The following is a 14,859-nucleotide window of genomic DNA, read 5'->3' on the forward strand; positions in this document are numbered from 1 at the left end:
TCCCGGCAGAACGGGACTTCCTGAGGTTCTGCCCCCTCTGTTCGCACCCGTCGCTCTTTCAGCGCAAGCAGCCCCGCCCTGCCCTTCCCGCGCACTGGCTGCTGCCACTACCTTGGGACACCGGTACCGCGGCGGCCCGGCCCTCTCTCCACCTGCCGCAGGTGCCACCGGCACCCTGACCAACACCAACCTTCTAACAAAAGCTACTGCTTTAGTACAGCAGCGAGCGTAAGTCAACAGATAGAAACGGAGCGGGAGTCCAGCGATCCTTCCCCGGATCACGGCGCCCGGTGGGGGCCGCGTTCAGCTAAGGTCTAGGCCAGCTCCCACCCCAACGCGCTCAGGGTTTTAAGCCGGCCAGCCCCGCGGGGCGGGACTCCGGCGGGGCGGGGCTCCGGCGGGGCGGGGCTCCGGCGGGTGGGAGCTCCGGCGGGGCGGGGGAGGAGCGCGGCCCGGCGGCGGGCGGGAGGGAGGGGTCCTGCCAGGACAGGCGCTCCGCCCCCCTGCCCCCCCGCCCCCGTTCGCCGGAAGTTCGGCAGCTTTTCTGTCCCCCCCCCGCGCCGGAAGCGCCACGGGTTTTCCTTCCCCGCTGCCCCCGCGACCGGAAGCCCTTGTACGCTTGCCGCTCTTCCTCCTCGGACGGCAAGGCCGGTGGGCGTCGCGTCGCGTCGTGTCGTCGCCCCTCCCCCCCTCCCGGTGGCGGTGGTGTCGGAGGGCCCCGCGGGGTGGGTGAGCATCTGCCGCGCCCGGAAAGGGTGGGAGGGAAGCGGTCGGCCGCGCTCCGCACCGTTCCCGCCGCCGCGGGGCCTCGGTGGGGCCTTCTCGTTCAGCGGCTCCTGGGCGAGGAGCAGCGAGGCGGGCCGAGCGGCGGGCGGGGAGCCTGCCCCCCGCGGCGCGCAGGAGCCGGCCGTAACCAGGAGACACCCAGAGGGGGCCTGGGAGAAGTACGTAACGCTCCCTTTCCATGCTTCCCAGTTCCCAGTACAGCGTGGCCCTCTCCGCAATTACGGAAGAGGTTTGTAGGATCTGCGGGGGGGGGGGGTGTTGTACATAGACACGTAAAATGGGTCTGGGTGTGCAGCTATGGCAGGTGTAAACGGAGTTTAACAGTAATGTATATTTATGAATGCTGCTAGGCCAAATGTGAACTACGACAAGGTAATGCTGGGGTAGAAGGTGAGTTTAGGAGCAGTAGAATAAGGTATTTCTGTAGAAATCTTCGAAAAGGGCAAGCCTTTCTAGGCTACGGAACAGACTTCAGACAAAACAGACTCTTAATTTTTGTCAATTAGAGCACTTCAATTAGGCAGAAATTTTCTCCTACATGTTTTAGGGAGTGGTTCTTTACCAGCAGCACACCCACATATCATGCCGCATCACATCTCAGTTAATCTCTCTTTCCTTAATATTGGCGTTTTGTAAACCCAGCAGATCCTGTTGTCAGTTTGTAGGTGGCTGCGCTGGTTCTGTCTCAGTAGGTATACACCAGGAATCACAAAGTCTGCTGGGGGGAAGTGCTGTCGTGCAGAGGGCGGTTAAGGTTTTGGCCTGAAACGTACATGCATTAAACCAGAGGTCCTCAAACTACGGCCCACGGGCTGGATATGGCCCCCCAGGGTCCTCAGTCTGGCCCCCGGTATTTACAGACCCCCCCGCTGGGGGTTGGGGGGGGAACCAAGCAGCCGCAGATGACTGCCTGCCACTGCATCCGCGCGCCGGCCCCCTGGTTAAAAAGTTTGAGGACCCCTGCATTAAACCCTTAGGCTAAAAGTCATTCAGAACCACACTTCTGTTAGTTTAAAGATGATCTCAGATTACAAAGATATTTGGTTTTTGATAACATTCCTCCAAATTATTTCTCAACAGTTCCCATATGCATGGACATCACCTGAATATTCTTACAAGAGCTTAAATTGTGTGTAAGCTTACCCTAAACATGAGTGGCTCCAAACCTGATATTTTGTGGGCCCCGCACCATGTTGACAGATTTGTTGTATGTGATTCGGAATTGAGCCTTTATCACATTGACTCTGCTGTAAGTTCAGAACTCAAGGCAGGATCCTTGCGGTTGTCGGAAGAAACTACAGCTACGCTATTGTCAATAAATTCAGATACACCATATATGAAATGTGTGGCTTGGTATCCAAAGTACGATCCTGAATGTCTCCTTGCTGTTGGACAGGCCAATGGTCGAGTGGTACTTACTAGCCTTGGTCAAGATCACAACTCAAAATCTAAAGATTTGATAGGTAAAGAGTTTGTTCCCAAACATGCACGGCAATGCAATACTCTTGCGTGGAACCCACTAGATAGTAATTGGCTTGCTGCAGGGTTAGATAAACATCGGGCTGACTTTTCAGTATTGATCTGGGATATCAGCAGCAAATATGCCCCAGAAACTGCAGTTGCTACAGAGAAAGTAAGACTTTCAGCAGGAGATCCGGAAGCAGGACTGGTAGTAACAAAGCCACTCTATGAATTGGGACAGAACGATGCTTGTCTCTCTCTCTGTTGGCTTCCACGGGATCAGAAGCTGCTTTTGGCTGGAATGCATCGAAATCTGGCTATCTTTGATCTGAGGAACACAAGCCAAAAAATATTTGTAAACACCAAGGCTGTCCAAGGAGTGACTGTCGATCCCTATTTCCATGATCGTGTAGCTTCCTTCTATGAAGGTCAGGTGGCCATATGGGATTTAAGAAAATTTGAAAAGCCTGTTTTGACCTTGACGGAGCAACCAAAACCCTTAACAAAAGTTGCGTGGTGTCCAACAAGAACTGGATTATTAGCTACTTTAACAAGGGATAGTAATATTATTAGACTGTATGACATGCAGCATACTCCCACTCCTATTGGAGATGAAACTGAGCCAACGATAATTGAAAGAAGTGTCCAACCTTGTGAAAACTACATTGCTTCATTTGCCTGGCATCCAACAAGTCAAAATCGAATGGTAGTAGTGACTCCCAACAGGACTATGTCTGACTTCACAGTTTTTGAAAGGATTTCTCTCGCATGGAGTCCAGTAACATCCTTAATGTGGGCTTGTGGACGACATTTATATGAGTGTACAGAAGAAGGAAAGGCTAGTTCCTTGGAAAAAGACATAGCAACCAAAATGCGGCTCAGAGCTTTGTCAAGGTATGGTCTTGATACTGAACAAGTTTGGAGAAATCACCTCCTGGCTGGAAATGAAGATCCTCAGCTGAAATCACTTTGGTACACTCTGCATTATATCCTTTATTTTACTATCCTAAAGAAGTAATGCACTTTTATATGTAAACTAGTTATATTAAATACATTAAAATCTTTAAATATAATTCAACATCCTGCAAATACTTTGCATATGTTAATAGGATGTGACTTTAACCAAAAAAAAAGGTTTCAAACACTTGGGAAAAATTAAGCTTCCTATACATGAAAATACTTATGAAACAGTATACTGAAGATATGGATCAAAAACTTACAGGAAACAAAGGTCCCTTAGTTTATGCTGGCATTAAAACAATCGTGAAGTCATCTTTGGGTAAGAATGTTCCAACTTTGATAAGTTCTATTGTAGTATATTTACAGAATGATGCTCTCATGGGTTTGTCTCTAAATATTGTTGAAAGAGGTGTTTAAAAATATAGAAACAAAGTATTTCTATTTGTGTTTTACACATATCAAATTAACAGATCATATTGCAGTAATCTCCAGAATTTTCAGTGTTCTTGGAAAGTCAGTAATCATGAAAACAAAGTATCCTCAGAGGTAAATCTTCAGCTGAACTATTTCAAATGTTTGGGTTTTGACTATAGCACTGAAAATTCTTGCTCCCAACTTAACTGTTATGTTTTTTGGAATTTCACATAGGGGTGTGCTTCTGGGAAGCTGATTTTACTGTAGTCACTGCTAATGTACTAAGTACTTTGTGTAACTGTGTTTAAATAAGCTGTCTTGTTCTGAAGTGGTAATCACCCCTGGTGCATCGCATTATGCCTCTCATGCTCAGTGAAGTTTTTATTAGTATAATCTATTACTTGAATCTTTCCTTCCCTATTCATTATGTGTCTTTATTATTATTTATGCTCCTTGGAGCAAAAAATAACTTCAGTGGTGGGAAAGCTTCTAGCATGTTGATGCTTGCTGAGAAAACTGGTAGAGTGGGTATTTGACTGTGTGTTATGTATTTTCAAACTGAACATACTGATAACTCCTGTCAACTCTAATGAGGACCTCCAAAATCTTAGGGGGTAGAGAAAAGAAAAAAGACTTAGTGGAGTCTGTGTGTCAAGTTCAGATGGATGATTTTTAGCAGATCAAAATAATCTTTTGTATGCTGCTCCTTACCATGGAGTTTTTAGTGATGTTAAAGTACTAAAATATGATACTCAGCTTTTGTACTATTCTTTATGATTGAAATCAAAGTGTTGTGTTGTGATGGCAATTTAAGTTGTGATTTAAGCATAATTTAACTTATTTCCCATTTCTAGGAACAACAGAGAACCTCAGGCACAGCAGGAGTGGAGCTGATAGACAGGCAGATATTATTCAGTATCTGAGTGAGGAGAGATCCTTGGCTTTGCAGCTCTGTGGGTGGATAAAGAAGGGAACAGACTTAGATGTGGAACCTTTCTTAAATTCATTGGAACAGGAAGGAGACTGGGAGCGAGCTGCTGCTGTTGCACTTTTCAACTTGGACATACGGCGAGCAATACAAATCCTAAATAAAGGGGCTTCCTCGGGAAAAGGTGCATATCGTATTTAGTACCTTTTAGTTTGGCATATTACCTTAGTAGATTATTTTCATTGAACAGAATTATGGAAGATACTGCAGAAAAGAGAATCTGATGAATCCTGATATTTTATTCTTCAGGCTATCATATGCCTCACTGTGTAGTTAAGACAGATTGTATGTTTCAGAAGTTCCTATTGATGCATACCCCAGAAAGTATTACGTACTGAACTGCTGAGATTCTTTTATTTTAATGGAATTGCATTTTGGCTAGCTGTCATGTGTATTTCCTTCTGTTGGGCTGTATGTAGCTTCCCACCAGTGCAATGGCTGTGGAATAATGGAAATGTAATGTTCAGGATCTGCAGAAAACATTTGTTTTGGAGTAATATTTGGTAAGAGTTGCAAAGTATGAGGGAGAAGTTAAGATACTGGAGCCAAGAAATGGAGGTATTTTTGTTCTGTTTTCTTGCCAGTATTCCTCCTAAACTCTGATTTGCATCTGTGTTCTCTTATTAAATTCAAAGGACTATCTTGCTACTAAAGTGGGTAGGTAAGACACAAAGGGAGTTGTTAAGGTTCTTTTTATTTTTACTATTGTCCCTTTTTGGTGGACGAAAGTGTGTGTGTGTTTTCCATAGGGAAGGCTCAGAGCGGAGACACCCTATCTTCAAATTAAAAAATAAAATTGAACTTTCTGACAGAATGAATAGTGAGATGAAATAGATTTAATGGTTTTAGGAAACTTGTTATCTTGAAGCTGCTATATGCATTTGTCATCCTCCAGCTAGGTCTGTTAAGTGATAGCTATATATACAATCCTATCTTTTCTCTTCTTGTGGATATAAATCGTGGTCATGACAATTATTTATGGTAGTGATAGGGACACAATTAGCAGTTCAAAGCTATTTCAAAATACCAGAACCAGTGTGATATTGCGTAAAGTATTATGCAGGCTGTCATGCATGTGGGCATGTGACTTTTAGAGCTGTAACTTACCTGAACAGAGGCATTTAAAGCAGAAACTAATAAATGCTAGTGTATGCACATTTATTTTAGCTAGTGTTAATTCTGCTGCATTTTGTCTTGTATCCTGACAAAATGTTCTCTTTCAAACTGATATTTTCAATTACAGTTTTAATTGGATTTTTTTCAAGTACTTAAGTTGAATATTGTTTCACTGATTGCTTTTAATAAATCAGGTGATCTGAACCTTAATGTAGTGGCAATGGCTCTATCAGGCTACACGGACGAGAAGAACTCACTTTGGAGAGAAATGTGCAGTACTCTAAGACTGCAATTGAACAATCCCTACTTGTGTGCTATGTTTGCTTTCCTGACAAGCGAGTCTGGTTCATATGATGGTGTTTTGGTGAGTAAATTTCTGTTACATTAAAATTGCTTTAAATAATAGGTGCATGTATATATATATATATATACATATACACATACATACAGACATAGGTGGGGAAGTGTTATATGCTCCATGAATTACTCACATAGAATGTATTACTTCCTCCTGATGCGGGCAGATAACATTTTTTTCTGCTAAGTAGACATCTCATACTAGTGAATATTACGTTAGTTGAACAAAACGTGCATAAGCAGCTAAAATATCTAATACAGTCCACACATTCTTTTAGAGGAAATTTTTTTGAGCATGGAATTATTGAGCCACTAGAAATACATTATCAAAATAATTCAAGTAGGAGGAAAAATGGGGAGAGAGGTTAATAATGGAAATGCACAAAAAAGAGTAAGCGCAGGGGAGTTTGCAGAACTTACATCAAGCTATATTTGGATTTAATTGTATTTTATGTTTCCTTGCTTACTTGTTAAAATAATTTCTGTATGCTGAAACAGAAAAACAGAATAGTTTCATATCTTCTGAAATTGCTATGTGAAGAGCAAACTCAGTCTTTAATTATTAGATACTTTGAGCCTTTTGGAGGAGTAACATACTTGATCCTTGGTTAGAGAACAACAGAAATACTTGATTCCATAGGAGTTACTTAGCCCAAGGGAGGATTCTTGTAACAAGGTAATTGGCCTAAACCTGTTGAAAACAAAGTTGTCATCATATGGTGCTTTTAGGATAGTAAAAAAAATAGGGTAAGAATTCCAGAGGAGAGAAACCTGAGTCTTTTTTTCCTCACTTGAAGAGAGAATGTTTGTGTTGTCTGGATGTTAGGTAGTAACTTTATAGTTGTTTTTTATTGATGAATTGGAAACGGACAAGATCATAAGGGGGGGGGTATTTTAATTTTTACTTCACTGAGATCTGTTGAAATTTGCGTGAAAAAGATTTTGCCAAGCACATCTCCTTGTTTTGGCAGTGTCAATCACGATTTCTATTCTGAGAATATCAAGAAGGAAAAACATGGGCACAGCTAAGTATGAGAATTAATCTAGTCAAGGATTTTTTTTCCTTCAGTATCACAGCTAGTAAAATCCAAGAAGCAAAAAGTAAATATTGCATTGCTGTACCTTGAGTGCCAATATACTTGTGAGAAATCTGTGTTCTGGGTATTTGGACTTAAGTTTTTATGGTTGTTTGAGGTTTTTTGTTTGTTTTGTTTATTAACTTTTAGTTGTGATTTTAGGAACTAATTGAGTAGTTAGGCTATTTATTTTTTAAATATGGCAAATGAAGGTTGGTTTGTTTTTTCTTCCACCTGTGAGACTCCTGACTTAATATGCTAGAAGAACTAAGCCCAGCTCTACATGCCTTGCAAAGTTTCTTTTTCTAGAGTTCATAAACCACGCAGGATGTGCTGTACCAGGCTTTCCTGCCGCTTGAGTAATTGTTCCAGTAGCTGCAGTCTTGCTCTGATACCTGTATCTGAGTATAAATGATTAACCTGATATTTAGTGTTAGCTTTCTTCAGATGTGATGTTTTCTTTGTACATAATCAATCTCATAGTGTTAGTTATACAATAGTGCAAATGTTCTGACTTTTATAAACAATGTATTGAAAAAATGGAAACTTGCATGTGATGCTAGTGTTCCCATTTTTCTCTCCAAAGTATGAAAATAATGTAGCTGTACGAGACAGAGTGGCATTTGCTTGCAAGTTCCTCAATGATGCTCAGGTAAGTTTGTGATTGCACGTTTAAGCAAACTGTTAAGCTGGGCTTTATTTAGAGGAAGAAGCAACTCTGGAATGGACAGGTGAGCAGTGGAAGCAATGAGTCATGAGTGATTTGGGTTTTCGCATCAGAGTAGGGTATAAGGTATGGTACCATCTGGTCTTCAGTTTGTACCTTCAGCTTGATTTTTCTTGGTTTTTTCCTTGTTCAGGTTTTGGTGTTGTTTTTTTTAATTAGTATTCATGACTTGCTAGTTTGTTAAATGCTACTGCATTACCTGTATGTCTGTTTTACTAGAGTTATTTGTACTTATTATGTATTTCCAGATACTTGCATTCTCTCAAATTAAGGCTTGGTTTTACAGCAGGAATGTTTCCCTTTAGATTCACTGAAGTATTTAAAGAATACATAACCTCCCTCTTTGCACTTCTTATCAGGCTTAAAGTTCGTTGATAAATGCTTGAATTCTTGCAATGTAGTAGATATAAACATGTAACTTTTCCTGTGTACCAACTAGCAAGTAGCATACTCTGTTAGCAGCAGGCACTCTTAAAGAAACCTGTTCAAATTGTGAGAACTGTTGTCATATGCTGATGTAAATGAGTTTGGAAGGAATGAACAGATGGCAAAAGCTAAGGGGTTTGGGTTTTTTTTGTTTTGTTATAGTTGAACAGGTTTATTGAAAAGCTGACTAATGAAATGAAAGATGCTGGGAATTTGGAGGGAATACTGTTAACAGGGCTGACAAAAGATGGAGTTGACTTGATGGAAAGTTACGTTGACAGAACTGGAGATGTCCAGACAGCAAGCTATTGCATGTTACAGGTTAGTGTTTCACTCAAAAAAACCACCTTTATAGAGGAGAACTAAACGTGGTTTCTCTAGCAGTATAGTACTGAATCATGTGAACTAAAAAGTATTTTCTGTAATAAATGTGGATGTTATATATAATGCCTGTTTTGTGGAATAATCTGAAACACACACAGTGTTAACTATAAACATGTCTCTTCACTCTCTCTTGTTGAGATAGCTTGAGGAGATAGTAGGGGAAAGAGGCAAAAAGAAAACATAGTCCTTTTTACTGGCTGAACTGGGAATAACCATACCCCTGCTTACTGGTGGTGTGTTTCCTGACAGGTTCAGTTTTGGGTTGGTTTTTTTTTTTTTTGCTTCCAGGATTTTGATAGAAGACTGAGGTGAGGGGTTTTGTTTGTAGGCATTGGGTTTGGTGGTTTTTTTTATGATGGACTTGGTCTTGGCCCTCATACAGTTGCAGCTATTGCCAACAGTGTGTTTAACTGTGTATGTAATTGTAACAGTGGTAGACTGTGGTATGTGACAGAATTTTATAATCCTTCATCTGACAGAAACGAGTTTTTAGAAGGACGGCAGCACCAGTATTTTCAAATCAGAGCCAGAATGAAGAAAATTTTTATCAAAGTCACATTACAGTTTAATAGAAAACTAATCTTTTTCTAGATAAATTACACGTATTATTTCCCATATGTTGTCGTACGCTTTGTAAAGTGTGTGACATTTTTTCCTGCCTGCTTTAGGGTTCTCCATCAGATGTACTTAAGGATGAGAGGGTTCAGTACTGGATTGAGAACTACAGGAATCTCCTAGATGCTTGGAGATTTTGGCACAAACGTGCAGAATTTGATATCCATAGGAGTAAGCTGGATCCCAGTTCAAAACCTTTAGCCCAGGTAAATGGAATTCTTGTATGAAGTATGACCAGTCCAGAAGGGAAGGTGGCATGGTACTTCTGTAGAAAAAAAGTTGCTGGCTGCACCTTGGCTTTCATCATGATTCATGTGCAAAAGAAAGATTTCAACTAAGGCTGCCCTAAATGCCCTAAAAAAGTAGCTGTGGGTTTTTTTTTCAAAATATTTTTTTAGAAAGGACTTGATAACTGTTTTGATAGAGGGTACAGAAATATGGTAAAGAAATCTACATTTCTTCATATCTAATCTAGGAAATTGGTTCCCTACCATTTTATTCATGTGATTGTTTTAAAAATTATTTGATCTTTTCCTTTCAAATAACAGCTTGTCTTTCAGAAACTAACTTTTCAACACTTTTTTTCTAGGAAAACTTTTTTTCCACTCCCGTGTTGAAAACCAAAATCAGAGATGTATCATCCAGGTGAATTCAGCGTCAGGGTGAGGATGGTGCTGAAACTAGGGGATCTAACAAAGAACTTGTTCAAATTGGCTCTTTTAATTGAAGCAAACCTCAAAGATATTTTGAAGCCCGTGAACCTTAAACTTAAAGTGAAGAACAGCAACTTTCATTATCAGTTCTGAACAAAAGCTAAACCAAAACCTTAACGCCCTGTCCAAATGCTAATAAGTAACATCTGGTGGCATTTTTAGCCAACATGGTCTTACCATAGCACCTTCCCCTCTCTCATGTCTGCTAAGTGTGTGCATCACAAGCCTTAGGGCTCAAGGAAGGCCTAAGGAAGGCTGGTTTTGAATTCATGTATCCATCACAGCTGTTTAAGGAGAGCTGCATCTGTACTGGTCCAAATGGGAGGGAGTTGAGTTTACTGCTTCTTCTGTATGTGATCAACATAAATAACCCCTCAAGAGTTTAAAATACGTGCTCCTTGGTACCAGGTCACAACTTGTGGCATAAGATATACAAAGATTATTACGAAAATCCTCATGTTGGGGACTGTAGAGTGGGTCACCTCCCTAAGGAGGGAGAGACCACATTTAATTATACAGTAAGTAGAGTTAAATTTAATTTCTTTCATTACTGCAGATAACAGCTTTTTATTATCTTACGTAACACCTTTCCAAGTTTTACTAATTGTGCATGTTTTTATGTGCTTTTTGAGGTAAGTGAGCATCATTAAGGCCTCCTTCTCAGGACTGTGTGCCACATATATAAGCCAAGATGTTAGAAACGCCTTCAAAAGTAGCCTTGGCTTTCCAGGGCACTCCCCAGAATGCCTGGTAAATACGTGTTTGCTATCTTGAACGAATTCACTGATAGGAGTAGCAAAAGTGGAACCAAGCGAAAAAATTAATGGGCTTTTGTTCTCTTTAGGTGTTTGTGAGTTGCAATTTCTGTGGAAAATCAATCTCTTACAGCTGTTCAGCTATTCCTCATCAGGGGCGAGGTTTTAGCCAATATGGAGTTAGTGGTTCACCAACTAAGTCAAAAGTTACAAGCTGTCCTGGCTGCCGTAAGCCCCTTCCTCGCTGTGCACTTTGCTTGATAAATATGGGAACACCAGTTTCCAGTTGTCCAGGTATGATGCAGTGGGTTTTAGTTATTCAGCTCGGGCACTAGTTAGAGGCCTAATTAGCAGTTCCTGTTGGAAGACCTTCTGTTGCACCTTTTAATTTCTATTTGTACCCATACTGTAAATATTGATACTCGTCATTTTGAGGAAGACGGGCCATAATTGAAAACTTGTTTACATCCTGTCTGATTTCTTGATGAAACCTATGTCTCAGTTCTTTGGCGTGAGACAGTATGCACAGTTACTTGGTTCTGACAGTTTTCCCAGTGAGGTTGTCAGTGAAGTTCCATGATTAGACAGTTTAAAAGATTCAAGTACTGTGGTGGTCAGTATTGTGAGCTTTAAAACTCTAAGAAATGGGAAGTGTGTTTTCTTGAGATTAATTGTAGGGATGCTACAGAAATCTTGGAATGTAAATTAATTGATTTTTAGCTGGAAGAGGATGAGAAAATAAATTCAATGTGGTATACTTTCTGTCGCTAAATATGAAAGAATGCATGGGTCATGCTGTCACAGCTAAGAAATATGACTAGAATCTTTTGTTTCTAAATGTCTTGAGCTCAGCATTACACAAGTTCTAAATGAAACTGATTTTGTCCATATTTTTAGATGAGTCTTGTTATAAAGCCATGAGCAGCTGTGCAGCTGTCATCTATTCACATATCTCGTTCTTTCACTGAGCTGTTATGACTTCTATATTGTAATTGTTCCAATTCATAACTTAGATTTTGTTGCTTTTTCTAAAGCAGAACATTTCACGTGCATTAAGACAGGCCCATGATTCACTGGAACATAAATCACTTTCATAACTTTGTTGAAAGAGATTCTGTCTGTAAAATTTGTTTAACAGGCAAGTTTAGCACGTCCGTAAGATGTGAGACAACAGCTGAGCAATGTAATTCTTGTTTTGGCATTCCACCAGTTCTTCATAATTTTACTGACTTCTCTTTTAAAATCAGGCCACTTCACATAATGTTCCTAATTTCAAATTTATTCTAATACTGTTACTGGGACTGAAATATAAATGAAGCATAATGATTTACAAGGTATTTGTGGGGTTGGGTTTGCCTCTGCACAGGAGGATCCAAATCAGATGAAAAAGTGGATCTTAGCAAAGACAAGAAGTTAGCCCAGTTCAACAACTGGTTTACTTGGTGTCACAACTGTAGGCATGGTGGACATGCTGGGCATATGCTTAGCTGGTTCAGGTAAGTTAATGTTAAAATCTTCCTTACTTCACATGTGTACGCTGCACTGAGTAGGACATGCCTCCTTTGCTGTAACTATCATTATAATGTTTTGTTGGTTTAGAACATATGCAAACTTAACTATGATGCTGACTTTTTCTAAGATACTATGTTGCTGCACATACTGAAATGTATAGATTACAAAATGCTTGTTAGTTCTGTTTTACCTGGTTTATCTTTTTTTCTGCTGTTGCTGTCTAGGGACCATACTGAATGCCCGGTTTCTGCCTGCTCTTGTAAGTGTATGCAGCTGGATACAACAGGGAATCTCATTCCAGCAGAGACTGTCCAGGCGTAAATATTGTTTAAAAATGTGGGGCTCTTTAACGGATGTCTGTTATAGTCCAAGTATATATTTTAGACAAAGGTCATTTGTGACTTACTGACTGTGAAAAAATAAATTGCTATCAGATCAGTAAAATGACGTGTGCATGACTGTGCTTGGTAGAAACTGGTATTCCTCAGATGAGCCTCTGGGTGTATAGTATGTGGTCCTTGTTCAGAGGACTGAAGCACTTCAGTTCAAAAGCACTCCTGGAATTCTGGACTCTTTGGATTTTATTAAAAGTTTTCAGGATAATGCTCATCAGCCCTTTTATTTGTTTTCCAAACAAAGCAGTGTTTATCTTCTGTGAAAGTGGGCCTTCAAAATAACACCTGAAAGGTGTTCTTCAGAATGCAAAATGATGCTGTGGATTCCTCTGTTCATTGTTTGATCATACTTTCTTGTACACAAATGATCGTTTCCTTGTAAGTTCATTCGAAGTGCCACTGTTGTATTCTAAAGAATTTTATTTTGAAGAAAAATGCACGTTTTCTGTTTCCAAGTTCTGTTAATAGTAAAACAACATCTTTGCAATTCAAGATGTTATGTAATTTACCTACATACATAGCTGATGTGAATTTTAATGCTAAAGAATTTGGGGGCTTTGTCTCCTAGTGATGTCTATATCATAGAGAAGAGCTCTGAGAAGTTGTGTCTGTTTCAGTACAGAGTGCAGGTAAACTATAGGGGACTTCATTTGATTAATTTTTAACATAGTACTGTAAAGATCTGAAATATCAAGGACTGGAGACTTGTAAATATTCAAGTTTTAAACTACATGCTGAGTCTTGACTACAGAAATATTTGAAAACTTTTGGATAATTGGCACATCCCTGTACTTCTGAAATACTCTGGGAAGTGTGAAATCAACCTATATAAATCCTGCTTCTGGTCACTAGCAGACACCAATCTGCTCCGAAAAGGCTGCACAATTTTAGGTCATTGACCACAAGTAGTTCTCCATATGTTACCAGCTGGAATTAAGATTATTTATTAACTTAAGAGAGAGTCAATGATACTTTGCGAATACTGTGCTAGAAGCTAATCGGTATTGTTGTCCTTCATTTTGTAGGCAACAAAATTCACACAAATTAGGGGAAAAGAAACCTGTTTTAAGGTATGTGATAATAACATCAGTTTACTTGGTGTGTGTTTATTTACTAGCAGAAACAGTATATGAGTGCTATGAAATACTAAATGGAATGCTAGCAATAAACTGGTACCCTATTGCCAGGACTGTGAAAATTGGTGTTTTGAAAGAGAATATATTGTAATATACCACTGGTTCTAAGTGCTATAGTGTAGTTGCAACAAGTTAGAATGTGGAAACGTTTTCTGTAGATGTACATGATTACATTCAGGAATTTGGTTATGTTTTCTGATTTAGCATTAATGTTGTAATACATCTGCTATGTTTATTCTGATCTAAATTTCTTGCCTAAATGACAAAGATCTTTTATAAGTTAAAATCAAAGAGGTACTTGATATTTGTAGGCATGGGAGAGCAGTTACTTTTTTTTTTTTCTTGTTAGAGTATTTATTTCTCTTTCCAGTACTTTTGCACACCTCATGTTGCTGTTGAAGAGCTCTTCAAAATGTTCTCGATCTATAAATGTAAACTGGGGTTTAATGTATGATACCCTATTTATATATACAGGCAATAAAACTTCTGCTTTTTGGAAGTGAGGATTTGTAAGTGTCAAGATATGTTTTTATTCCTCTGTAGTAACAATGTTTAGTAAATTTTCCTGATATCTTCCATGTCCAGGTGAATGCAGCTACTAACTTACAATGTCTCGTTTTCTTATGTAAAGAAAACTAATTTATAACGTTTTCAGCTTGACTATACCTGTTTGTGTCAAATTATGTAATTTCATTAAATTAGATGCTTACTTTGATACTCAGCATGTTTTTGAAATGTTTTGGATTAGGAGTGTGTGCATATTCTGGCACAGTATAACTATCAGTTTTGGCTTTTGTAATTGGTAATCAGGCTTTCAGGCCAGTAATTACACTACTTGTAAAAATTTGCAGAGAGGTGTATGTTTTTTAATGATTGGATTTTTTCCTTGGTTTACTTTTAAATTAATAAAGCTGTGATTTTGGGGGTCATTTGTTGTCTTCTAACAAAAAGTGTAGCTACAGACATTGTATTAGCGTTAGTATTTATTAAACTTTTATTGTTTTCTCCTATCTGCTCAACTCTGTCAGAGTTAACTAG

General features: G+C 39.6%; 1 protein-coding gene across 7 annotated transcripts; it reads left to right on the forward strand.

Annotated features, from left to right (window-relative positions):
* The first annotated feature begins 580 nt into the window (after positions 1-580).
* MIOS (meiosis regulator for oocyte development) lies at positions 581-14,743 on the forward strand. Of its 7 annotated transcripts, none has more exons than XM_055706871.1 (11): positions 581-729; positions 1,867-3,233; positions 3,428-3,526; positions 4,476-4,733; positions 5,920-6,089; positions 7,745-7,810; positions 8,474-8,632; positions 9,364-9,516; positions 10,868-11,072; positions 12,145-12,274; positions 12,515-14,743. In XM_055706871.1, exons 2-11 carry the CDS (start codon positions 1,937-1,939, stop codon positions 12,609-12,611), a joined length of 2,634 nt encoding a protein of 877 aa, XP_055562846.1. In that variant the 5' UTR covers positions 581-729; positions 1,867-1,936; the 3' UTR covers positions 12,612-14,743. The 7 variants fall into 7 exon arrangements, 6 of the variants coding, with proteins under 6 accessions (XP_055562846.1, XP_055562848.1, XP_055562850.1 ...); XM_055706873.1 differs by having other exon boundaries at positions 584-725; XM_055706870.1 differs by having other exon boundaries at positions 600-1,015.
* Positions 14,744-14,859: the final 116 nt, after the last annotated feature.

This window comes from Falco cherrug, chromosome 4 (assembly GCF_023634085.1).
Source record: "Falco cherrug isolate bFalChe1 chromosome 4, bFalChe1.pri, whole genome shotgun sequence".
Lineage (NCBI taxonomy): Eukaryota > Metazoa > Chordata > Aves > Falconiformes > Falconidae > Falco > Falco cherrug.

What these genes read in the sequence shown, in the direction of transcription:
- MIOS (XM_055706871.1), top strand. Translation starts at nt 1,937, where the DNA reads ATGAGTGGCTCCAAACCTGATATTTTGTGGGCCCCGCACCATGTTGAC. An exon ending in AATCGTGAAGTCATCTTTGG is followed by an intron (nt 3,527 to 4,475) that starts GTAAGAATGTTC and finishes TCCCATTTCTAG; the next exon opens with GAACAACAGAGAACCTCAGG. An exon ending in CAAGCTATTGCATGTTACAG is followed by an intron (nt 8,633 to 9,363) that starts GTTAGTGTTTCA and finishes TGCCTGCTTTAG; the next exon opens with GGTTCTCCATCAGATGTACT.